Source organism: Pan troglodytes, chromosome 2, assembly GCF_028858775.2.
Source record: "Pan troglodytes isolate AG18354 chromosome 2, NHGRI_mPanTro3-v2.0_pri, whole genome shotgun sequence".
NCBI classification, from domain to species: Eukaryota; Metazoa; Chordata; class Mammalia; order Primates; family Hominidae; genus Pan; species Pan troglodytes.
Window position 1 is genome coordinate 36,443,816 of NC_086015.1, and position 27,080 is coordinate 36,470,895.

The window sequence follows — 27,080 nt, forward strand, 5'->3', positions numbered from 1 at the left end:
TCTTTTGTCTTAATGACTGTTAATTCTTTCTCTAAGCTTATTGAGCAGTGTATTTTTTTTTTTTTTTTTGAGATAGGGTTTCACTCTGTCACCCTGGTTGGAGTGCAGTGGCATGATCTCGGCTCACTGAAACCTCCACCTCCTGGGTTCAAGTGATCCTCCCACCTCAGCCTCCCGAGTAGCTGGGACTACAGGCATGCGTCACCATACCTAGCTAATTTTTATGTTTTGGTAGAGACAGGGTTTCACCATGTTGACTAGGCTGGTCTCAAACTCCTGACCAAGTGATCCACCTGCCTTGGCCTCCCAAAGTGCTGGCATTACAGGCGTGAGCCATCACGGCTGGCTGGAGTAGTGAATTTTTTTTTTTTTTTTTTTTTTGAGATGGAGTCTCGCTCTGTCGCCCAAGCTGGAGTGCAGTGGCGCGATCTTGGCTCACTGCAAGCTCCGCCTCCCGGGTTGACGCCATTCTCCTGCCTCAGCCTCCCGAGTAGCTGGGACTACAGGCGCCCGCCACCACACCCGGCTAATTTCTGTATTTTTAGTAGAGACAGGGTTTCACTGTGTTAGCCAGGAAGGTCTTGATCTCCTGACCTTGTGATCCACCCGCCTCAGCCTCCCAAAGTGCTGGGATTGCAGGCATGAGCCACTGCGCCCAGCCGAGCAGTGTATTTTTTAAAAAATGTTTTATGGAAAATTTCAGCTATGCACAAAAGTAGAGAGAATAGCACAGTGAATACTTGTGTACCTGTCACCTGACTGCAACAATCACCAACTCATGGTCAGTCCTTGTGGAGCTGTGGTTCCACTGACATGTTATTGTTTAACAGCTTTATTGAGATACAACTTAATATCAAAAGAGTCATTCTTTTTAAGTGTGTGCAATTCGGTGATTTTTAGTAAACTGACAGAGCTGTGCAGCCATCACTGTAATCCAATTTTTGACATTTCTGTCACCACCCCCCCAAAAGATCCCTCGTACTTGTTTGCTCCCATATTGTTGTGAAGCAGATCCTGCGCTGTTTCATCTCATCTGCAATCATTACATAATGTGTATAAATTGCTGGCCAGCGTGTCTGCTTGTCATGGCGGTGCCTGCTCAGGCCGTCCGCATTCCGCTTATGCCTTTATAAAATCACATGTGTTCAGGGCTGCTCCCTATTACAAACCCCAGAGAGCCTGCACTGAGCCTGCTGGCCATTTTTACTGTTGAGAATTCGATTCAACCCCAGATTCAGTTCTACATGACTTATTGACAGCCTACTATGTGCTGGGCACTAGGGACACAACAGTGAATCCATGTAGTCTCTGCTGTGTGCACTTAAGGTCAGACTGTACACACAGTTGATGATGCAGTGGGTCAGAGGCAGCCTTGATGGGATGTGCGCTTAGTAGGCTGCTTGTCTCCAACTGAAGCATCATTCTGGCCTGATCTACATCTGAATGTGTGTGTGTGTGTGTGTGTGTGTGTGTGTGAGACACAGCTCTCCTGATGACCCTTTGCTTCTGAGTGTAAAGCCCCTACTTGTTTCAGGATGGACAGGAGAGAGTGAACGTGCTGCTGTCATCCCACGTGTTAGAGATAAGACTTTGCACCAGGGTGATGGTTTTGTGTTTCTTTACTCACCTCTCCTCTAGACAGTACGTGGAGAGGGAGTAAGAACATGGCCTAGCACAATGCCTGGGCCATAAAAGGATATAAAATTGCATTTGTTCATTCATTCACTTATTCAGCAAATATCTATGGAGAACCAATATACCATTCAAGGTTTCTGGCATGGGAAAACAACAGTGAACACAACAGATCATCATGGAACTTATGTTCAGGGGTGACAGACAGTAAGCAGACAGGTAAAATATATAACTTCCTGGGCAGTGATAAGGGCTTTGAAGCAGAATGATTGAATTGAGTGGCATCTACAAATGAGAAAATGTCTTTTTAAGAGGCAGAGGATAAAACTATATGTACAGTATGATCCCGTTTTTGAAAAGAGGAAATAGTACATATGTGCTTGAAACATACAAACATGGAAAGAAATACCTCGAAATGCGAGGGGAGGTGGTTATCTCTGAGGAGTAGCATTATGGGTAATTTTTGTTTTCTTAAATAGACACCTGCCTGAATTAATTTCTATAATGAGCAAGTATTGATTCTATAATTAGAGTAACACTTTTTTTTTTAAGCAAGAGACTTGACATGAGCAACATATCTAATGGGCTGAGCCTGGTGAGTTGGAGTCCCAGAGCCCTGCTGGCCAGTGTAAGGGAATCTGAGGCAGTGTTAAACTGTGGTCTTGCCTTCTGTCACCCAGCTCTCAGTGCTCACTCCCAGGTAGGACCAGACAGAATTTAGGCCCTCGACTGAAAACAGAGGCCAGAAGCTGGGACAGGGGGCTCTGTATACAAGCAAGTGCAGCCTGCAATGGAGCAGCATAGTGGTTAGGAACAAGGACTCTGCAGCTGCAGGCCAGGGTCCCAGGCCTGGCTCCTTAACCTGGCTGTGTGACTTTGAGCAAGTTACTTGACCTTCTATGCCTCAGTTTCCACATAAAAAGATGATAGTAGTACTTACCTCCTAGGACTGTTGTGATGAACTTAGTTAAAAATTTCAGCCCGGGCACAGTGGCTCACGCCTGTAATCCCAACACTTTGGGAGACCGAGGTGAGCAAATAACTTGAGGCCAGGAGTTCAAGACCAGCCCGGTCAACATTGCTGACTTCAGAGGAGACACCTCCTACCCTGGGGTTGGGTACAAGCTCAAACCACCGAGTTGTTTCAGCCCAAGCTCGCTTCTTGAGGCCTCCCTCTGGGATATGCTCCCTCTTCTGAGCCTTGGATTCAGATAGACCTGGATTTGCTTCTTGGTTCCACCGTTTGCCGTCTAGGTGATCTTCCTTGGGCAAGTGACCTGCCCTTGGTTCTCACTTTCTTTAGATCTGTGAATTGGGCAGAGTGCCACCTGGCCACAGTTGTGAGGATTAAATGTACCAGCATTGCACTGCCTGGTACCTAGTGGGTATTCAGTAGATGGTTGCCACTCCACTTGCCTCGTCCCACCACAGGCTTCCCAAATCACTTCCTGGCCTTCCATACCTTCTGCCCTGCCTCAGCGAGTGCTTCCTTCACCCCTGGGGGTTCCCATGGCCCTGACCCCCAGACATCTTCCCCACCCATTCCTCTCTATGCTGTTCACTTTTGGTGACCACATGTCAATAACCAGTGGTGAGGCTGGGGTACCCTTTGGAGCCACAGCCTCTATGGTGCGGGACATCATTGCTGTGGCAACAAGAGGCAGCAGCCCTGAAGAGGTGCCTGCTGAGCCGGGCTGCCTGGGTCCCAGCTCTGGCTCCGGATGCACTAGTTGTAGGATCAGCTCAAATCACTCAATGTCTCTGTGTCTCACCTTCCTTTTTGTACAGTGAGGAGAGTAATAGTGCCTACCTTGTAAGCTTGTGAGGATAAGATGGCCACACAGATGCAAGGCACATAGAGCTTGGTGCACGGTGAGCGTACAATCAGGGTTAGTGATTACTTTTGCTCTTCTTGGCATCCTAGGATTTGTGCTGATAGCCATAGCAGATACCCTTCTCTTTGGGGTTCAACCCTCAATGCCCTGTGCCATCCCCACATTGTGTCAGCTGCCCTTGGTCCCCTCTGATGACCTACTCCTCCAGGGATTTTCTTGTGGAGATGACCGTCCACAGCCCCGTCCTTTCGCTCCCATGCCTATCTAAAGAATTATGTCCTCCTGTAGTGATGACAAGAGTGAGCAGCAGAAAATGCTCTTTTTGCAGTCTTGAAATTTAGTCAGCCCCAAAAGAAACCAGGAAATTGCGTCAGACACTGAAAGAGAAACAAGCTAGAGAAAAACCATTGCTTGTTGCAAACCAAAATTTGTGATTTCAGTTCAGTTCAGCACAAGCACCAAACCACCAGGTTTGCTACACAATAAGTGTCAATTTTGCTTCTTGCCCTTTTGGATGCAGTGACATTTTTGACAAGTTGAGCTTTCTAGCCCGAACTTTCTAAATGTGATCCTGATGACCTTTGCCAGTGAAGTACGGTGGTGACTCAGTGATGTGATTGTGGTACAGACCATCGGTCTGGGCTGCACCTGTTGTGAGAAATCGGTTGGGGATGAAAAGAACATGGCCTGGCTTGAATAACAAGCAGAGAATGTTCTGGCCCCATCACGAGCCAAGAATCTGGAACCTGAATCCCTACATCACAGCCACACCCTGGTAGTCTGCCTGGAGAGCCTGAATGGCACCCTCCGGGGGCATTTGATGAGTACATTCTACCAAGTGTAAAGATGTTCTGAGGGCAGCCTCCAAAAGTCACCTCTTCTCCTGGTCACAAGGGACCTTGTGCTGAGTCCCTAATTGATGTTTGGCAAAAACACAGCATGGTTCTCTCCTAAAGGCCTACAGACCAGTGAAGGAAGGAGATGGGCTTTTTAAATGCAAGAGTGTCATGGAGCTGTCACAGAGGATGGCAGGATGAGCCCAGGAACCATTCATTCACCCAGTGTTGAATTGAGCACCTACTATGTGCAGGGCACATAAAGGATACAAGTGAAACCAACAGAGTCCCGCACTCGTGGAGCTTGCATTCTAGGTGGGGAGGTTAGCAGTAAACAAGTTAACCAACAAACATAGATACAGTACAGGTTGCAAAGGTACCCTAAGAGAATATTCGGGACCTTCCTGAGGGGCAGGGTGTGAGGAACTCTAGGAACCCATGTGTTTAGAGAAACAGAGGTAGCTGGGATCAGAACCTGCAGCTCCATTGGGCCTCATTAGAGGATGCTGAACTGACTCAAGAGTATGGGACTATCGAAGGGTTTTATGTTAAGACTTTAAGGTGTTTTAAAGTTGATGATGATTGCTGTGTGGACGGTGGATTGGAAGTGAGCTGATAGAAGTTTTTATTAAAGGTGGCATTTCAAGCAATGGGGAAAAAGTGAGCTGTCCAGAAGATAGGTTAATACAATCGATTGACTGATTGGATACAATCAGAACCCTACTATTTGCCCTAGTTCATGCCATCTACAAAAATAAATCCCAGGCTGGGCGCAGTGGCTCACACCTATAATTCCAGCATTTTGGGAGGCCGAGGCGGGTGAATCACCTGAGGTCAGGAGTTTGAGATCAGCCTGGCCAACGTGGTGAAATCCTATCTCTACTAAAATACAAAAAAAATAGCTGGGCCTGGTGGTGGGTGCCTGTAATCCGAGCTACTTGGGAGGCTGAGGTGGGAGAATTACTTGAACCTGGGAGGCAGAGGTTGCAGTGAGCCGAGATCACGCCATTAAACTCCAGCCTGGGCAACAAGAGTGAAGCTCCGTCTCAAAAAATAATAACAATAATAATACAAAAATAAATCCCAGATGACTAAAGAACTAAAAATTGTATGTATATTTTTAAAGGAAGCAAATATTTATTTTTAATGTAGGGGACTATTTTACTTATTTATGAATTAGGTTCTCACTTCGTCACCCAGGCTGGAGTGCAGTGGCCCAATCACAGCTTACTGCAACCTCTAACTCCTAGGCTCAGGTGATCCTCCGGCCTCGGCCTCCTGAGTAGCTGGGACTACAGGTGCATACCACCATGCCTGGCCAATTTTTAAAATTTTTTTTTTTTGTAGAGATGCGGGTCTCACTATGTTGCCCAGGCTGGTCTCGAACCCTTGGCTTCAAGTAATCCTCCTGCCTGTCTTGGCCTCCCAAAGCACTGAGATTACACCTACTGCCTCTTTTCTTTTTTTTTTTTTTTAAGTAATTTTGAGATAGAAAACAAGACACAAAACCCAGAAACTATAAAAAATGATGCATAGATTTGACTGTATAAAAACTTTTAACTTTAGTCAAACAAAAGACTAAAAATAAAGGCAAATGAGAGATGGAGAGAATATATTTGCAATGTCTATAAGAGACTAAGTAAGTTAGTATTTAGAATATAAAGAGTTCTTTGAATCCATAATAAAAATGGAAGCAATAGAAAATTAGGCCAAGAACGTGAAAAGGCAGTAGCCAATAAACATATGAAAAGATATCCAATCCACTAGTAATTAAGGAAATGAAAATTTAAATAGTACGATACTATTTCCATTCTTTTTAAATACTGTTAATCTGTGTTGGCAAGATTCCCTGTGGAGGGAGACAGGTATCTCTTTTGGATAACATTTTGGTAATAAACAACAAAATCTTAAACGTGCATATGCTTTCACTCAGTAATTTCACTTCTAGGAGTCTATCAGAAATATTCATACAGAGACCAGGCATGGTGGCTCACGCCTGTAATCTCAACACTTTGGGAGGCCGAGGCGGGCGGATCACGAGGTCAGGAGATCGAGACCATCCTGGCCAACACGGTGAAACCCCATCTCTACTACAAATACAAAAAAATTAGCCGGGCATGGTGGTGCATGCTTGTAGTCCCAGCTACACGGGAGGCTGAGGCAGGAGAATGGTGTGAACCCGGCAGGCAGAGCTTGCAGTGAGCGGAGCTTGTGCCACTGCACTCCAGCCTGGGCGACTGGGAGAGACTCCATCTCAAAAGAAAAAAGAAAGAAATATTCATACAGATACAAAGAAGTACATCTAATTCTTTGCAGGGTTGTTTGTATTAATGAAAAACTGGAGATGTGCTAAATGCCCACCAATAAAAGATTAAGTAGGTCATTCTCCACCAGAGGCAATTTTGCCCCCCAGGGGACCTACAGCAATGTCTGGAGACATTTTTGGTTGTTGTAAGTGGGCAGTGGGTAAAGGCTGGCATCTCGTAGGTAAAGGCCAGGATGCTGTGATAAGACCACCTATAGGACAGCCACCTACAACAAAGAATTATCCAGCCCCGAATGTCAGTAATGCCAAGGTTGAGAAACCCTGGGTTAAATAAAGCCACTGCCATACTGGGAAATACTATATAGCCAATGAAAAGAAAAAGGTAAAATTATATTTGTATGACATTAAAGATCTCTAAGATGTATCATTTTAAAACTGCTTTTTTGAAACTTAATATGTGGTTCTTACAATATAAGAAAACAAAACAAGTGGATTTTAAAACTACTAAATATCACTTGCCCTCCCCAGAGGCAAGTGCTGTTACCAGCTTCTTATGTGTCCTTCCAGAATTACCCCCAGCATGGACAAACATAGAATCTGGTTTTCGGTATGCTGCAAACAGGTGACTCTGCTGTGAAGTTACATTCAGAAACCAGTGGTGCATCATTGAGCTGCCCAAGGCCTGGAGCTCAGGACCCCGGACATATTTCCTAGATTATTCTCCCTCCCTTGGGTTTCTATGGCATTTTCATTTATAGATACAAAACAAAACTGTGTGCTGGGGGGAACAGGAGCATGGGCAGGACTCTGGAGCAAGATTCTGATGTTGGTGAGTGAGACAGGACCTAGAGGAAGCCATGGGGCAGGTTTCTCAGCCAGTGGGTGTCAATGAGATTGCATAAAGGCTATTAGATGATGATGACTTTAACAGGGAGGCACGGGTGAATCTCCTTACACTCAGTGCAAAATTCAGCCAAAGTTGGGAGCATACCACGTTCCTCTTCCTGTCTGCCACTGCCAAGCAGTCATTTATGGGCCCACTAACATTTACAAATGCAGGCTCCAGGCACTGCATCCTTATCCGCATCTCTGACTTTCTGAACAAGCCTGGCTTTCATCTCCTGGGGATTTCCTGGAAAGCCTCTTAGAGTTGGGTCTGAGGCTTTTGATGTTAGCTTTCATCAGTTACTTCTCCTGCTCCTGCTTTCTCTCACTGAAGTATCATTCCAAGGTCAGATGCAGGGACAGTGGGGTTGGGTGACCTACCAGCATCCAGTCCAGGGCTTCCAAAAGGAAAGGTGTCTGGTGCCATCTTTAGCCAGACACAGGCACACTCAGTGGACCAGATTTGGCAGAGGCACGAGGGCTCAGGTCTGCTGAGGAAATGTTCCCAAGCATGGGTGGCAGGAGACAGGGTCCTGAGACCACCAGACACCTCCCCAGCCCAATCAGAAGCAGACGTCTCTTGAAAACTGCCTCTTGAGTTTTCTATAGAGATTTTTCATCGTAGACCTCAAAATCTCCTTTCTTTCTGGAAGGATGCTCAGCCAGGCTGAGAACCTGGGCAAACTTTCTGGTACCTGGCTGGTTGTGGGTGTACACTCAAGCTGCAACCAGACTAGTTTGGTTCCAGAGTCCTCAGGGGACCATCACTTTTCTCAGATCATGTCAGCTTCCTTCATCTCTTGTGAAATTTAAACCCTCTGCTCCTTCCAAAAAATCATGTCTTCTTTCTAGTAAGAATTCTGACAGAATGGAGTCAGAAAGGACACAGGTTCCAGGGAGTGATGTTTCTTATCTGGAATTCTAATTCCAGTGATTCTGTGGTATCATGGCTGGTCTGTGGGACCCTTGCTTTGAGTTGAGGGCTCTTGCAGTGTTACTTTTAAACCCCTGGACATGGCTGGGCACCGTGGCTCACACCTGTAATCCCAGCACTTTGGGAGGCTGAGACGGGTGGATCACTTGAGGTCAAGAGTTCGAGACCAGCCTGACCAATATGGTGAAACCCTGTCTCTATTAAAAATATAAAAATTAGCCGGCCGTGGTGGTGCACACCTGTAGTCCCAGCTACTCAGGAAGCTGAGGCAGGAGAATCGCTTGAACCCAGAAGGCAGAGGTTGCAGTGAGTGGAGATAGCGCCACTGCACTCCAGCCTGGGTGACAGAGCGAGACTCTTTCTCAAAAGAAAAAAATAGGCCGGGCGCGGTGGCTCACGCCTGTACTCTCGACACTTTGGGAGGCCAAGGCATGCAGATCGCAAGGTCAGGAGATCGAGACTCTCCTGGCCAACATGGTGAAACCCTGTCTCTACTAAAAATACAAAAATTAGCTGGGCATGGTGGCGCATACATGTAATCCCAGCTACTTGTGAGGCTGAGGTAGGAGAATCCCTTGAACCAGGGAGGTGGAGGTTGCAGTGAGCTGAGATGTTGCCACTGCACTCCTGCCTAGCGACAGAGTGAGACTCCATCTCAAAAAAATAAAATAAATAAAATAAACCCCTGGACATTTATGTTAGATATTTTATTTTTATGACAGTTCAATATAAAAGAACAAACCGTTACGAGAGGAGCTAGAAGGCACCTTAAGAGGCAAAGTGAACCCTTTGGACAGCATCACTTTGAAGTTACTCTACACAGAAACATCTGTCTTCCAGGAGCCTCCCAGCTGCTTCACTCCGTCCTGAAGTCAGAACCCCTACCTCCAGTCCTCTCTGAATTCAGGCGTGTTTGTGCATTTGCTTTTCTAACTGGGAACATGAAGACACCTGAGAGGGTTGGAGCTGGCGGGAGGAGGGCAGGGATAAACACCCCAGCGCCTTTTCCCCACTATTGTCTTGTTCTTTCTTCTACTTCACCTTTGCTTTTTTTTTTAACTTGTATATTAAGTTCAGGGGTACTTGTGTAGGTTTCTTATATGGTAAACTTGTGTCATGGGAGGGGGTTGTTGTACAGATTATTTTGTCACCCAGGAATTAAGCTTCTAAATAATTCAGGGGGCCCCAGCATTTGCAGAAGTTACCTACTGGCTTTAGAAGAATTTCTGAAAAGTTTGATGTCAGTCAAATCTTTTTTTTTTTTAACTTAATATGCTGGCTAAGATGCTGGCTATTTAAAGTTGGAATGAATGAATCCCTGGGCAAAAAGGAAGCTTTTAGGAGCACGCATAAGCACACACCATACTCTGGCTAAATTAGATTTTCTAAAATTGGGCTTTCCTAAAGAAAGTCATATGGTAGATGGCCATAGGCCCAGTGAACCGAATTCAGAAAGTGTTATTTCATGAGCAAGTTTCCCAGAAAGGTTCGAGATGTTTCTGATAGAGCAGGAATGTACTTCCTACTACACAGTACTCAGCCCTGGAAGCTCAGAGCAGGAAGACCTGACCTGCACAGGCCCCTTTTGTTGGCTGGGAAACTTCCACATCCCTGTGTCACCATGAAAAAGAGCTAACTTTGTCTTCAACGACGAGTTGGAAAATTATTTTAATCTCTGCATTAAACTAGATGCAAAATTGCCTCTCTACCTAGGAATCACGCTGCATAATCCCACATTATCTGCATTTTCAGTCATGCCTTGAATAATGATACTTGAGTTCTTGAGGAGGTCATTGTGGGGCTGGGAAGACCCCTAGACTTCCCCATGTAGATGTGGCCTGGAAGTAAGACTAACGTAGCAGCAAAGCCCTGGCGATCATGCACACTCCTGAGTAAGGCAGAGGTGTGAATCATTATATCACCATGGCTGGCTAGCTTCAGAGGAACCGAAAAAATGAAAACACTTGCGTTGCTCATTAGCAAAGGGAAATACACAAATGTTGAGGGACTCTTTGTGTCACAGCCACACTCTTCTGTTTCGATCTGGTAAGCAGAGCACTCTCCATACCTGCTTCAAGCTTCCAGCTGAGAGTTCTCTTTTAGCTGTTGTACCTATTGCTGAGGATCTTGATAGTGGGCTAGCAACAAGGGGCTTTAGAAAATAAGAGCATTTCAGCATCAACTGTTTTAACTGGAGTTAGATCCATTTTGTGATTTGATTTGATTTTTATTTTTTTAGAGACAGACTCTCACTCTGTCTTGCAGGCTGGAGTGCAGTGACGTGATAATAGCTCACTGCAACCTCAACCTCCTAGGCTCAATTGATCCTCCCACCTCAGCCTCCCAAGTTGCTGAGACCACAGGTGCATGCCACCACGCCCAGCTAGTTTTTGTATTTTTTGTAGAGACAGGGTCTTGCTTGTTGCCCAGGCTGGTCTCAAACTCCTGGCTTCAGGTGATCCACCCGCTTTGGCCTCCCAAAGTGCTGGGATTGCAGGCGTGAGCCTGGGATGCCAGGCGTGCACCAGGCCCCATTTTGTGATTTAATTCTCATTGTAGACTGACATTTTCTATAGCAGAATTTTTCAACAGTAGTACTGTAGTTGAGGGGCCACATTTGGGGCTGGAGATGGGTAATTCTTTACTATGGGAGCTCTCCTATTTATTGCAGGGTGCTTAGCAGCACCCTGGGCCTCTACCCACTAAATGCCAGTAGCAACCCCCATCCCCGCAAATTGTGTAAACCAAAAATATATACACACATTGCCAAATGTCCCATAGGACACAAAATCATATACCCATACGCTAACACACCCATATACTAACACACACACACACACACACACACACACACACTTTAAGACTCGCTGCTCTGGCCAGGCGCGGTGGCTCACACCTATAATCACAGCACTTTGGGGAGCTGCGGCAGGCAGATCACTTGAGTTCAGGAGTTTAAGACCAGTCTGGCCAACATGGTGGAACCCCCTCTCTACTAAAAATGCAAAAATTAGCTGGGCATGGTGGTGCATACCTGTAGTCCCAGCTACTCTGGAGGCTGAGGCAAAAGAATCGCTTGAATCTCGTAGGCAGAGTTGCAGTGAGCCAAGATCATGCTACTGCACTCCAGCCTGGGCAACAGAGTGAGACTCCATCTCAAAAAAAAAGAATCACTCCTTCATAGGAGAGAGGCAGTGTATAAAATAATCTTTTTCCTAAATTGGTTGTGCATTTTAAATAGATTCCTGGCTGGAAACAATGGCTTACGTCCATAATCCCAGCACTTTGGGAGGCCAAGGCAGGGGGATTGCTTGAGCTCAGGAGTTTGAAACCAGCCTGGGCCACATGGCAAAACCCCGTCTCTACTACAAATATGAAAATTAGCCAGGCATGATGGCACACGCCTGTAATCCTAGCTACTTGAGAAGCTAAGGTGGGAGGATGACTTGAGCCCAGGAGGCAGAGGTTGCAGTGAGCTGAGATTGGTTCACTGCACTCCTGCCTGGGGAACAGAGCCAGACTCTATCTCAGAAAAACAAAAACTAAATAACTAAATAAATAAGTAGATTCTAAGATTTTACACACATTGAACCCTGTGTGTTACTGGTTTGTTCCCTACATGGAGTAGACAGGTTTTCTCTTTGGCCTTCACAGAAGCTCAGACTGTTCCTCATTCTACTTTCTTGTACTCATGCATTGCTAGTAGTTTTCATCTGGTTATTAATTCAGTAGCAGGCCGTTAAGCATGTTCACTCGTGCTGCGATATTTCTTAGTGAGCTCTCACCACATGCCCTGATGGTGAGCAGCCTCACCTCTTAAACAGGATTCCTGCATGGTTGAGAACCCGTCCACCTTTCTCGGCTTGTTATGATCAGAGCTTACACTTTTGGGAGGTAGAACTGCATCTGACATGGAGGAACATGGTCCTTAGAGTCAGACAGACCTGGATTCAAATCCCACTTCTGCTTACAAGCCAGATAGCCTTGGACTGATGATTGAACCTGCATGCCTCAGTTTCCCCTTATGAACATGGGGATGATTTTGTCTACCTGGCAGGGTTCTGCATGGCCTTAGCGAGATCACGTATGTCAGACATCAGTAAATGGTAACTTGTTATCTGTCAGTTGATAGCTGTAAGGTATGAATGACCATCTTTGTAGGTCAAAAACCATCAAATATTGGCAACTTCATACAATTGGGCCTAATATGTAAACCCCAGGTCACCATCACGCTGTCCTCTTTGCTCTGTGGATATCCAGCAGATGAAAGGGATGGTTCTGCTTTGTTATTTTCTTGTTTTCCTGCTTCTTCTGAGGGGGCTTCCCGCCAGCACAATCTAACAAACTTCAGAGAGGACGAAGTCAGTCTCTGCCGTCATCAGTGTTCACAGACAGTAGTTTCAAAGTGTGTACCACATGAAGTTGCAGTCTTCCAACCTTCCAGCCAGTGTGTATGGAAATAACCTGAATTGTATTAATAGCAGTTCTTCAATGTGGGCCTGCCGGGGGATGCTTGGTTGTTTTCCGTTGTTTGTTCCCTGGGTGCCCGTCTTGGGCAAACATTTCTCTGATGTCTCTATTTATGTGGCAGGTCACCCTGCTGATTGCCTTCATCTGCGTGCGGAGCTCCCTGTGGACCAACTACAGCGCCTACAGCTACTTTGAAGTGGTCACCATTTGCGACTTGATAATGATCCTCGCCTTTTACCTGGTCCACCTCTTCCGCTTCTACCGCGTGCTCACCTGTATCAGCTGGCCCCTGTCGGTAAGAGAGTGGTCTGGCCCTGTCCTCCGCATGCACAAGTCAGGATGTTAGCTAGAGTACTGAGACCTGACAGAGTTTTTCCCGTCTGCCCATCTCACCTCTTTAACCATTCTTTGCTGCCTCTGCCCTGAATTTCCTATTGTTTGGTGGACATCTCTGCTTGATGTCCTGCTGGGTTTTAAAACTCACTTTCCAGCTACAAGAAGGCTGTGGCTGGCCGGGCGCGGTGGCTCACGCTGGTAATCCCAGCACTTTGGGAGGCTGAGGCGGGCGGATCACGAGGTCAGGAGTTCGAGACCACGGTGAAACCCCGTCTCTACTAAAAAATACAAAAAATCAGCCGGGCGTGGTGGCGGGTGCCTGTAGTCCCAGCTACTCAGAGAGGCTGAGGCAGGAGAATGGCATGAACCCGGGAGGCAGAGCTTGCAGTGAGCCGAGATCGAGCCACTGTACTCCAGCCTGGGTGACAGAGTGAGACTCTGTCTCAAAAAAAAAAAAAAAAAAAAAAAGAAGGCTGTGGCTATTGCCCCATGCTTACTTTCTCAAGCAACAGAGAATGTGTGTGTGTGTATGAATTGGGAAAAGGAACAGGAAGGAAATTGTAGGTGAAGATGATGGGTATTGATGCTGTTGTGAGGATTGAATGATAGGATTTTCTGGCTAAAAGAGACTAGTGGGGGCTGAGGAGACAGTCAGAAGTTGCCAGACTTTTTCTTCCCACTGTATTATTTTTTAAAGCTTCATTGAGATGCAGTTCATATGCCGTATTGTTCACCCATTTCAAGGGTACAATTCAGTGGAGTTTAGTATATTTCCAGAGTTGTCCAACAATTACTACAGTCAACTTGAGAACATTTTCATCATTTCAGAAAGAAATTCCATACCTTTTAGCTGTCACCTCCCTACCACTCATCCCTCCAGTCCTAAGCAATCACTAATCTTCTGTCTCTAAAATTTTTCTACTCTGAACATTTCATGTAAATGGAATTGTATATGTGGTCTTTTGTAACTGGCATCTTTCACTTAGCTGAATGTTTTCATGGTTCATCCATGTTGTAGCAGGTATCAGTATTTCTTTCCTTTTTTTTCTTTTTAGAGACAGGGTCTCACTCTGTCACCCAGGCTAGAGTGCAGTGATGTGATCGCGACTCACTGCGGCCTCAACCTCCCAGGCTCAGGTGATCTTCCCACCTCAGCCTCCCGAGTAGCTGAGACTACAGGTGCATGCCACCACACCTGGATAATTTTTGTGTGTTTTTTTTTTACAGAGATGAGGTTTCACTGTGTTGCCCAGGCTGGTTTCAAACTCCTGGCCTTAAGCAATCCTCCCACTTTGGCCTCCCAAAGTGCTGGGATTACAGGCATGAGCCACCATGCCAGCCTTTTTATAACCAAATATTATTCCATTGTATGGATAGACCAGACTGCATTTTGTTTTTCATTCATCTTCAGTGGACCTTTGGGTTGTTTTTACCTTTTGGCTATTACGAATAATGCTGCTATGAGCATTCATATACAAGTTTTTTGTGTGGACATATTTTCATTTTTCTCTGGTATGTATCTAGGAGGGGAATTACTGAGTCATATGGTCACTTTGTGTTTAATTGTTTGAGGAACTGCCAGACTGTATGCCAAAGTGGCTCACTGTTTTACATTCCCACCAGGAGTGTATGAAGGTTCCAATTTCACAACATCTTTGCCAACACTTATTATCTGACTTTCTGATTCCAGCCATTCTAGTGAGTGTAAAGTGTTATTTCCTGTGGTTTTGATTTTCATTTCTCCAGTGACTAATGATGTTAATCATCTTTTCATGTGCTTTTGGCCATTTGTATATTTTCTTTGAAGAAATGTCTATTCGAGTCCTTTGCCTATTTTTTAATTAGGTTATTTGTCTTTTCATTATTGAGTTGTGAGAATTCCTTCTATAGTCTGGATAAAAGTCCCTTATCAGCTATATGACTTGAAAATATTTTCTCTGTTGTTTTTCACTTTTTTGATGGTGTCCTTTAAAGCACAAGCTTTTAATTTTGATAAATTTAGTTTATTTATTTTTTTTCTTTTTTAGCTCACGCTTTTCTTATAAATAAGAAGCCATTGCCAAATTCAGATTGTGAAAATTTACTTCTTTTTTTTTTTTTTTTTTTTTGAGATGGAGTCTCGCTCTGTCGCCCAGGCTGGAGTGCAGTGGCGCGATCTCGGCTCACTGCAAGCTCCGCCTCCCGGGTTCACGCCATTCTCCTGCCTCAGCCTCCCGAGTAGCTGGGACTACAGGCGCCCGCCACCACGCCCGGCTAATTTTTTGTATTTTTAGTAGAGATGGGGTTTCACCATGTTAGCCAGGATGGTCTCGATCTCCTGACCTCGTGATCCGCCCACCTCGGCCTCCCAAAGTGCTGGGATTACAGGCGTGAGCCACCGCGCCCGGCCGAAAATTTACTTCTATGTTTTCTTCCAAGAGTTTTATAGTTTTAATTTATACATTTACGTATTTGATCCATTTTGAGTTAATGTTTTTTGCATAGGGTGTGAGGTAAGGGTTCAATTTCATTCTATTGCATGTAGATATCCAATTATCCCAGCATCGTATGTTGAAAAGACTATTCTTTCCCCCATTGAATGGCATTGGCACCCTTGTTGAAATCAGTTGACCATTAAATACATGGATTTAGTTCTGGACTCTCAATTCTATTCCATTGATCTATACGTCTGTCGTTATGCCATTATCGCACTATTTTGATTACTGTAGCCTTGTAGTAAGTTGTAAAACTAGCAAGTATGCAGCCTCCCAATTATTCTTCTTTTTTAGGATTGATTTGGATCGTTACAATTCCATGTGAATTTTAGAATCGGGTTTTCAATTTCTACAAAAATCAGCTGGGATTATAATAGGAATTATGTTGAATCCATAGATCAATTTGGAGAATATTGCTATCCTAATAATATTAAGTCTTATCCATGAACATGGGAAGTTTTTCCATTTTTTTAGATAATCTGTTATTTCTTTCAATGTTTTGTAGTTTTCAGAGTAAAAGTGTTTTTTGTTTGTTGCTTTGTTTGAAACAGGTTCTTGCTCTGTTACCCAGGCTGGAGTGCAGTGGCAAGATCATAGCTCCCTGCATCCTCAAACTCCTGGGCTCAAGCAATCCTCTTGCCTCAGCCTCCCAAAATGCTGGGACTACAGGCATGAGCCACTGTGCCTGGCCTGAACTTTTTAAATTAAATTTGTGTCTGAGCATTTTATTCTTTTTGATGCTATTTTAAATCAATTTTTTTCTTAATTTTATTTCCAGATTGTTCATTGCAAGTGCATAGGAATCCAATTACTTTTTGCATATTGATTTGTGTTGTCAACTGTGCTGAACTACTTAGTAGTTCTAATATATTTTTCTAATATATTTTTAGTGGATTCCATAGGATATTCTGTAAACATGATCTGCAAATAGAGATATTTTTACTTCTTCCTTTATAATCTGGATGCCATTTATTTCATTGTCTTGCCTTATTGCAAGAAATTAGTTGACTAAATTAGACAAATATTGAATAGAAATGGCAGAGCAGCCATCATTATCTTTTTCCTGATGTTAGGAGGCAAGCATTCCTTCTTTCATCATTAAATATAACATTGGGTGTGAGTGTTTTGTAGAAGCCCTTTATCAAGTTGAAGAAGTTCCCTTCTAGCGTTACTTTGTTGAGTGTTTTTATCATAAAAGAGTATGAGATTTTGTCAACTGCTTTTTCCATATCTACTGAGGTGATGAGTTTTTCTCCCATTATTAGTATGGTGTCTTACATTGTTTTTTGTTTTTTTTGTTTTGTTTTTTTAGACAGGATCTTGGTCTGTCATCCAGGCTGGAGTGCAGTGGTATAATTATGGCTCACTGCAGCCTTTATTTCTCAGGCTCAAGCGATCCTCCCACCTCAGCCTCTTGAGTAGCTGGGACCACAAGTGTGCACCACCATGCCTGGCTAATTTTTTTTTTGTTTTTGGTAGAGATAAGGTCTCCCTATGTTGCCCAGGCTGGTCTTGAACTCTTGGGCTCAAGTGATCCTCCTTCCTCGGCCTCTGAAAGTGTGGCGATTACAGGCATGAGCCCCCACACCTGGCCTGGTTTGTTTGTATATGTTGGGCCAACCTTGCATTCCTGGGGTAAATTCCATTTGGCCATAATGTATAACCCATTTTATATGCTGGTATATTCAGTTTGCTAATATTTTGTTGAGGATTTTTTGCATCTGTATTTAAAAGAGATATTGTTGGTCTGTAGTTCTCTTTTTTTCTGATGTCCATCTGGTTCTGGTATCAAGTTAATACTGGCCTCACAGAATAATTTAGGAAATATTCCCTCCTTTTTTATCTTTTGAAAGAGTTTGTGCAGAATTGGTATTAATTATTCCTTAACTATTTGGTAGAATTTAGCAGTGACACCATCTGGGTCTCAGCTTTTCTTGTGGGTAATTTTTTTTATTGTTAATTCGAACTCTAATTTTACCATCTTTTCAGATTGTATCATTTATTCTGGAGTCAATTTTAGTAGTATATATGTCTAGGAATTTGTCCATTTCATCTAAGTCATTGAATTTATTGGCATGCAATTGTTTATTGTATTTCTTACATTCTTTTTATTTCTGTAAGTGCAGTAGTAATGTTTCCTCTTTCGTTTGCATCTTCTCTCTCTCTTTCTCTTTGATCAATCTAGCTGAAGATTTGTCAATCTGGTTGATCTTTTCAAGAACCAGTTTTTGGTTTCATTGATTTTTTTATTGTTTTCCTATTATCTTAATAAATTTTGCTTTAATCTTTATTATTTTCTTTCCTCTTCTTGCCTTAGGTTTAGTTTGATCTTCTTTTCCTAGTGTCTTAATGTATAATATAGTTTGGATATCTGTCCCCTCCAAATCTCATGTTAAAATTTGATTCCCAGTGTTGGAGGTGGGGCCTAGTGGGAGGTGTTTGGATCATGGGGGCAGATCCCTTGTGAATGACTTGGTGCTGTTCTAGTGGTAATAAGTGAGTTCTTGCTCTGTTAGTTCCCATGAGAACTGATTATTAAAGAGAGGCTGGCACCTTCCTCCCCTCTCTCTTGCTTCCTTCCTCTTGGCTGTGTGATGCCTGCTCACCTTCACCTTTGCTTCAGAAAGTAGAAGCTCCCTGAAGCCCTCACCAGAAGCAGATACAGGTGCCATGCTTCTTGTACAGCCTACAGAACCATGAGGCAAATAAACCTCTTTTCTTTATTTATTGCCCAGCCATGGGTATTCCTTTATTAAAACAACACAAAACAGACTAAGATGATGTGGAAGGTCATCATCTAATTTGAGACCTTCCTTCTCCTTTAATATTGGCATTTACAGCTATAAATCTCCCTCTGATAACTGTTTTACTTGTATTCCATAATTTTGGTATATTGTGTCTTCATTTTCATACATCTCCAGGTATTTTCTAATTTCTCTTATGATTTTTTTTCTTTGATCCATTCATTATTTAGGAATATGTTGTTTAATCTCTATATATTTCCCTGATTTCCCTCTGCTCTTGATGTCTAATTTGATTCCATTGTGTTCAGAGAACATATTTTGTAGTCCTTCTTACCTTTATTGAAGTTTGTTTTATGGTCTGATATATCGTCTATCCTGGACAATGTTCTGTGTACATCTGAGAAGAATGTACTTTTATACATTGTATATTTGTATATTATACTTTTGCTGGATAGAGTTTTTATAGAGGATTTTTAGGTCTAGTCAGTTTATGGTGTTGTTTGAATCTTCTATTTCCTTGTTGACCTTCTACCTGGTTGTTCTATACATTGCTGAAAGTAGGGATATTGAATTCTCCAACTATTATTTTTGAATTGTCTGTTTTTCTCCTTCATTTTTTTCATTTTTCACTTCATGTGTTTTGGCTCTTTTATTAGGTGCATATATGTTTATAATTGTTATATCTTACTTACGAATTCAGCTTTTCATTGTTATAAAATGTCCCTCTTTATTTCTAGTAACTTTTTTTTGTGTTTGATTCTATTTTGTCTGATGCAGTGTAGACACCCTGGCTTTCTTTTGGTTGTTGTTTGCATGCCATTTCCTTATCTTTGAATATAAAGTCTCTCTCCCATAGACAGCACATACTGTAGTTATTTCTTGTTTTGCTTTGGTTTTTTAATCCAATCTGACCACCTCTGCATCTTGATTAGATTGTTTAATTGTTCACACTTAACATTATTACCCACTGTTATTTTGAGAGAAATTTCTTTTGTGTTTCTAAGTTCTAAGGCCCCTTTCAAAGTTATGGCATTTTTTTTCTGCTTCTTTTGAGAACAAATTCCTCTGGGGCTTACCTGATGCAGATACTGAACAAGCAAAGGAGAGAACAAAAGCTCAGGGACAAGCACAAGAGTGGGCTGCATGAGGAGTGAAAGTTGGAAGGACAGACTCAGCCACACATTTTTGGCTGAGATACTATTTAAGTACTTCCGGTTAGGATTCTCTCAAGTTGGTTTTCTCTGCCCCATGTCATCCTCCTCTGTCTTAATAGTTGAGAATCTTGGAGGTGGGGAACTTGCAGTTACTCATCTGTTCTTCAGTTAAAATCTCTGTGATCTATCTTGTGATATTCCTTTCTAGTCACTAAGGGAGAAACCAGGGTCTTTGATTTTACATGGCTTTGAGAGGAGCTACAGCTTTAAATTGGAATGCTTTTCCAAAAGTTAATAGCTGCCTGCCCTAAGGGGCAGAACTTCATGAAGGAATGATTTCTAAATTCTCATTGAAGACAACTGAAAATGGATGCACCCTGGATTCAGAGCAAGCACTGGAAGTGGCCCCCAGCCTCAGTTCTTCTCGGATCTGATGTTTAATGGGGAAGAGAAAGGGTGAGATGGAAGCTTTCCCTCGCCACTGAAAGGCCCGTCTCATCCAGGGCCTGCAAGGATGCTGATTAATCATGATGAGTGAGTGGGGTGGAAATGCATGGCCCATGGGCCAAGGCGAGAAGCAAAGGTGGAACCAGTCCTGCCAGTGGATTCATTGGCAGAGCTTGGCCGGGAGGGCACTCTTCTGGAGAAAAGAGAAGAGGGAATGACAGAAAAAAAAAAAAAAGGCAGGAAGGCTCAGGAATGAGAAAGCCAGCTGCCACCACACATCCACAGGCACTTCACAGAAGTGCCACTGATCTCATTCTAGAGTCTGAGTCTGACGGGGGACCCTGGGAATGAATACCTCTCAAGTCCACACTTGGGGCCATTCACAGAGTGGGCTGACACTCCCATCAGTCACACAAGACCAGCACATTGTTAGCCCAGAACTTTCTCCGAAGCAGAAGAGAAAGGCAAATATCTCTTTAAGGTACTTTGCTTCTCCGAGCTGGAGCTTTGTTTAAACTCTCCAGCCGGGAAGTTGCAAGAAGCTCGTTTGCTTTTTAGTAGCTTTAGCCAGAGGTTAAGGCACTGTCCACAGATTGCTCTCAGGAGTAGAGGCGTCCTTAGTGGCTATCTCTGCTCACACCAGAAGCTTCCTTTCTCTCTGTCCTCTTCCCTTCCTGCCTGCCCGGCATCACTTCTGTCTTGCTTGGCCTCTTCCTGGTCAGCCCCCATGTTGGCTGCCTGCGAGCGGCTCTGCTCATCCCATTTGCGTGTTGCAAGGGAGAAGAGGAAGCGTCACTCTCTCCCTTTCTTTTCATCTCTTCTGATGTCCAGTTGCTCTTCCCGGACCAGAAATGGACTGCCCTACCCACTTATTTGCTTTGTTTCTGCCCCCAGGAACTTCTGCACTATTTAATCGGTACCCTGCTCCTCCTCATCGCCTCCATTGTGGCAGCTTCCAAGAGTTACAACCAGAGCGGACTGGTAGCCGGAGCGGTGAGGATGTTTTGGGGAGCCTTTAGGAATGAATTCTTATTTAAAATGCTCATTTTCTTCCTGATGGGGGAAGAGAAGGGCTTGGTTTCTGGGGCATTCCTTTCATAGAATCAATACCTACCTTGATCCAGCCATCAGCTCTCTCCAAAGAGCCTTAAGCAGAGGCGTACAGTCCCAGAAGGTGGATTGTCAGGGCTGCCAGCAAATTCACAGAGCCCCAGCAGCCCAGGCCTCTCTCTCTTACAGGCACTACTGAAATCAGGGGGCCAGGCGGGTTTTAATTCACACACCCACTCTGATCATTTGCTCGTTGGCTGCCTCAGCACTATGCAGAGACAGATGCTGGGGCCTCTTTTGGGCCCAGTGGGAAATGTACTGTGATCAATTAGAGATACATGCCATGAGCCTGAGCTTTGCCATTCCTGATTTTTAACAGTATTCAGGCCAGGAAATAATACTCCTGTATCTTTCAGAGGCAAAAATTGATCCATCTGATAGCCATAAATAGAACTAGATGGAAATATACAAAAATACAGTCCTGTGAGATATATACATACATATATATGTATATACATACAGATGTATATACTATTTTTTTAAAGATTCATAGATTCCTGTCATCTGATTTCTGATTTAGCTAACTATTTATAGTTCAGTGGCCTGTGGGCCAACACTGATTTGCTTCACTGATGAGCAGACAAGATTTTAAAAATGAGTTTTGAGAAAAGCTCTCTCAAGCCAGATGTGGTAGCTAGCATGCACCTGTAGTCCCAGGCACTCGGCAGGAATGCTTGTGCCCAGGAGTTCGGTCTGGCCTGGGCAACGTACTGAGACCCTGTGTCTTAAAAAAAGAAAAAGAGAAAAAGAAAAGCTCTCTCTGTATGTGACATTCGTTGTCTTTCACTTACATATATTACCAAAATTTTCCAGACTTTGGCCTGGGAGTGGGTTGGCTCCTGGAATTCCACTGAGGGATGGAGTCTCTCCTCTGAAGGTCAGCATGGGGGCAGAAGGTCACTGTAGACGGTGGCCAAACCTCCCAACACTGATGCTCCACATGGCGCTCCCACAGCCCACCATCACACCCCTCTGCCCCCTCTCTCTGCTGTCTCTGAAGAGAGGGATGGTTGCCCCCTGAAGCTTAACACCTGCCCAGCTACAGTGCAGGGTACTGGAAGAGGCACACAGGAGACCTGTGCCCACTGTGTTTCCGGGCCCACTTGAGGAGATTCCCACTGTGTTTGGTAATTCAGGTTGCACAAAGCTGTTTAGCCCTGGAATCTCTATATAGCTAACATTCATCATATGCTGTATGTGTGCCTAGGACCAAACCTGGGCTATGAGGAAGTTAGAAGAAATTTTTAAAATATGGTCCCTGCTTATAAGAAAGTGGTCGTCTAGCTTAGGAGACAAGACACATGAAACAATTAGCAAACAAGGCGTTGTAGTCTAGAATAGCATTCTGTAGCGATATAATAAACTGTTCAATTATGCAGTGCAGACAGTTGGGGACCGGGATGGTATATAACGTGCTAATTGTGCAGAACAGACAATGAGAGGCCGGGACAGGCTCTAATAGGCTAATTATGTGCTGTAGACAATTGGTACAAAAGGAGCCCAGGAAAAGAAACCCGGGGAAGAAGTGGATGTGGGCTGGTGGGGGCAGCTGTTTATGTAAAGCAGCATCTGGGCTTGAAAAGAAAACCAAACCTTGTTGAAAATCCTACCCTTAGCTGCCCCTGCACCATTCTCACCGGACACCAGTGGCGGTGTAGTGAAGTGGAGGCCTTTGTGTGGGTCTGAGAACACCTAGGCACCCGGTACTGCAGAGTGCGGACTCTGGAGCCAGGCTCCCTGGGCTCCCATCCCATATCTGGCCCTTGCTGGCTCTGTGGCCTTTGGCAAAACAGTTGACCGCCTGTACCTCTGTTTCTTTAGCTGTGAAATGGAGGAGCAGGGTGGGTAATCCTAGCACCCACCCAGCAGAGTTGTGAGGGTTAAAGGAATCAATACACCCACAGGGCCTCGCACCCTGGTAGGGATGTAGTAAAGTGGTCAGTAAGTTTTCACCACTGCAGCTGCCGGTGTTGTTCACAAGCAAGGAAAATGGCTGCAGGCTTCAAAGCCCAGAGATTCCAGAAGAAGCTACTGCCTCTTCCTCGACCATTTGATGAGCCTCCCACAGGCACTCTTCGTCTCCCAGCACCCGAATCTCATCTACAAGTGAGGGGGCTGGGCTAGGTCAGCCTTCCTCACACTTGAGCGCTGGATGACCCTGAGAAAGGGAAAGGGTGCTGCCTTGACTTAGTTGAGTCTAATATTGTTTAATATGTACAAACGTAAACCTAGATGTAAAGGCCTCGGCTTCTGGCTCTAATACGGCTATGAAGCCAGAATGGAACAGAAAGTCATTACAAATGAAATGCAAACAACGCCACTACACCACAAATCATGGGAACGTTCAGATTTTTTTAACCCAAATTAAAATTTCATCCTTTTCTTCTCTTTTGGTCCAGGATAATCAAAGTCCATTGGCTTAGCCCCAGCTTGCTTGTAAATGTAAACCCAGACCAGGCACTGAAGCTGCCAAGAGTGAAGACCGAGAGGCCTGGCTGCCAGCCCTGACCTGGCCCAACCTGGGGGACTGGGGCCAGTGGCTGGGCCTCGCGGGGCTTCCTCTCTGCACCTGATCCAGGATGAGGTGGTTGGGTTAGATGACTCTCCAAGCTCCTTTCTGGCCAGAGACATGAAGGGAACAAGCACAGAGATGAGAAGCAGACAGGATTGCCCGAGTAATTAGCCCTATGGCCTGTGAACTTCCTCTCCCCTCTCTCCACTGCAGATCTTTGGTTTCATGGCCACCTTCCTCTGCATGGCAAGCATATGGCTGTCCTATAAGATCTCGTGTGTAACCCAGTCCACAGGTGAGTTCTGGTTATCTGTGCACAGAGGATCTCTCAGGAACAGGGGGGGACGGCTTGTTCTTGACTTCAGCCATAGGGACAAACCCTGCTGTTGAGAAGGCTGTGTTCCAAGGGGACTTTAGAAGTAGTATTAGAGCACAGGGGCCAGCAAAGGGGAAGATGTGACCCCAGAATCTCCCCTCACATTCCCATCTCCACACATCCAAGGATGCCCTAACATTTCAGCCTCGGGTGGCCAAGCTTTTTTCTCTTTCTTGCTTGCTTGCTTTCTTTTTCTTTACTTTTCTTTTCTTTTTTTTTTTTTTGAGATTGGGTTTTGCCCTGTTGTCCAGGCTGGTGCAGTGGTACGATCAGAGCTCACTGCAGCCTCCGCCTCCCAGGCTCAAGTGATCCTCCAACCTCAGCCTCCTGAGTACCTGGGACTACAGGTGTGCACCACCATGCCTAATTTCAATTTTTTTTTTTTTTTTTTTTTTTCAGAGGTGGAGTCTCACCATGTTGCCCAGGCTGGTCTCAAACTCCTGGGCTCAAGCAGTCCTCCCACCTCAGCCTCTGAAAGTGCTGGGATTATAGACATGAACCACCGCACCCAGCCAGCTTTTTCTTAAGTTTCCTAATGACAAAAATAAAATGTAGGTTTTTAGAAAATACAGATAAAAAATATGTTTAATAGAAACCGTCTGAACCAGGGACAGTGGTGTGTACCCATAGTACCAGCTACTCAGGTGGCTGAGGCAAGAGGATCACCTGAGCCCAGGAGTTTGAGACCAATCTGAGCAACATAGTCAGACTCCGTCTCTTAAAAAATAAAATAAAATAAGAAAAAGCCATCTGTCATCACACTACCCAGAAGTAGCACTGAGTATCCTTTCGATATTTTCTCTCTGAAAATATATATATCTGTTGCTTTTATTAAAAGGATCAAACTTCATGTGCTGTTTCATAATCTGTTTTTTCTCCTACTTAGTCACTGACCAAACATTTTCCCAACATCATTAGGAATTCTTAGCGACTCCGTGGGTTGCAGCATTAAGTCCATCGCATGACTGTGCAGTTTATTTAACTTGCCTCCTATTTGAGGGCATTACTCATGGAATCCTACACTGAGCCCATGTAGTGTAGGATTCCACTAATAAGAATCGTCTAGAACAGGCAGATTCATAGAGACACAAGGTAGACCCATGGCGGCCTGGGGCTGCGGGGAGAGGACTCAGGTGCGACTGCTAATGAGGATGAGGCTTCTTTTTGAGGTGATGAAAAGGCTCTAAAATTGTGGTTGCACAGTCCTGTGAATATACTGAAAAACACTTTAGATGGGAGAATTGTATGGTATGTGAATTATTAAAATATCCCAGTAAAGCTGTTTAAGAAAAAAAGAATGATTTTTAAACGTAGAGAATATAGGGGAAAAGAGAAGTTAATAGGTAGTGTCTAACAGGATAAATCTATAAATATTGGTATAAATTGGTTTTTTAAATTATGGAAGAATCACCAAAAGAAATGGCTAAAAGGCTTGGGAGGTTGCTGCTGAGGAGTAAGACTGAGGTCGGGGGAGTGCGGATGGGAGTCACCTCTGCACTACCAAAGTTTTTTCCTTGTTTGGAAATGTATTTTTAAAAAATGGAATAATCTCAGTGAAAGTCGGCACTGGGTGGAGGACACAGGTGCCCCCCTGAGCAGAACTTGGAGTCAAACCTGTGGAGTGTGGCTTGTGGGTGGGCCACATCCCTGGCAAGCTGTCCTGACTGCCATTTCCTTCCCAAGATGCAGCCGTCTGATGAGGCCACAACCCCTAAGCCCCTCAGGAGCTTTGCAGAGAGGAGGACGTGTACTCCAGGCGAGGCCTCTGGACCTGTGTTCCTGTGCCAAAGTCCTGTCAGGCTGGTGGGCACCAGGAAAGGCCTGCACCCTCTTCCTGCTCTCCCAGGAAGCCAGCTCCCTGAGCTCCTGAGCCAGCCGGAAACTCTTCCTCCAGCCTTCCAGGGAGAACATCCCTCCCATTCTGGGAAAGGGAAAGCAGCCTCCAGGGAAATCTGTTTTCTGCCTTCCTGCTTCTAGAACCACCTCAGGTACTGATGAACCCCACTTAGCACAGCTGAAGGGGTTTGTGAATACTCCTGCCTAAATCCCTTCTACTTCACTCCTCAGGGGAGTGAAGCGCCTTAAGAAACAAAGCCCTCTCCTAATTTATCTAGCTTGTCAGTCCGGTCTTAGAGATACCCTCTTTCCTGAAGTGAGGTGTGCCTGTAGGAACACTATGTGGTCAGCCTGTCCCCAAGGAGATCTTGTGTCTCCTCTCCATCTCTGCCTTTGTTACCAGTGTGCATGTGTTTGTGTGTTTTTTAATAAAATATTGACTCGGCCAGTTGCACAAGGATTTCTTATTGAACCAGATGAAGGCTGTAAAACCTGGCCTGAAACAGTTTCCATTCGAGCTTGTGTCTGGCCCATGGCCCTCCACCCGTGGTCTGTGTGTGCCCCTTGCTGAACTGCTGGACTTCAGGTTTTCTCTCCATCTTGGGGGATAGTATAGCAAGGCAGAGTTTTAGGTAAACATGTGCAGGTTCTCATTTATATTCACGTCCTCCTTCTCCTGCAACACCAGTCTTCTTATTTTGGAAGGAGCTTTAGAGCAAGCTAAGGGTTGTGTTTACCCTATGATGATTAATGGTCTTGGCCTAAATGTGCTGTTTCCCTGATCTTGAGCTGCTCAGTTGGCTAGAAAAAGGAGGGATGGAACAATGTTTGAGCAACCCCATGTGCAAGGACCTACATTCACAACCACATCTAATAGCGATGGTAGTGACTGCAAGGGGGCAGGTTATAGGACCACATTTTTAGAAATGAAATCGGGACTCCATCCCAAGGCACAGGGCAAGCCAGTGAGGAGCTGGGCTCAGGATCTAGGTCTGCCTGACTCCCAGCCCCATCCTTGCCTCTGCTGAGTGTTGCCGGAAATGGAAGCAGCCCCTGTGGGCTTTGAGCTGGAGCTCTGGGGCTACTCTTGTGGCTGCTGGCCAGCTCGGGGCATCGGGTTCTGTCTGGGATGATCTAAGGAAGCAGCACCCGTGGTGTATCTGGAGCCGAGTGCTGCTGATGGGAGGGGATCCTGTGTACCAGCTGGGCTGGAGCGGGAACACGGCTGAGCTGACC

The 27,080-nt window shown here is 44.8% G+C and overlaps 1 protein-coding gene across 2 annotated transcripts in view; it reads left to right on the forward strand.

Moving 5' to 3' along the window:
• CMTM7 (CKLF like MARVEL transmembrane domain containing 7) overlaps positions 1-26,295 on the forward strand; it is a 63,648-nt gene extending 37,353 nt beyond the window's left edge. The window contains exons 2-5 of one of the 2 annotated variants that reach the window (XM_003309683.5): positions 12,977-13,150; positions 20,905-21,003; positions 23,846-23,927; positions 25,692-26,295. In XM_003309683.5, coding sequence (XP_003309731.1) covers positions 12,977-13,150; positions 20,905-21,003; positions 23,846-23,927; positions 25,692-25,705 — 369 coding nt within the window. In that variant the 3' untranslated portion in view covers positions 25,706-26,295. The remainder of the gene's footprint in view (positions 1-12,976; positions 13,151-20,904; positions 21,004-23,845; positions 23,928-25,691) is intronic. The other variant, XM_003309684.7, reaches the window with a different exon arrangement.
• Positions 26,296-27,080: the final 785 nt, after the last annotated feature.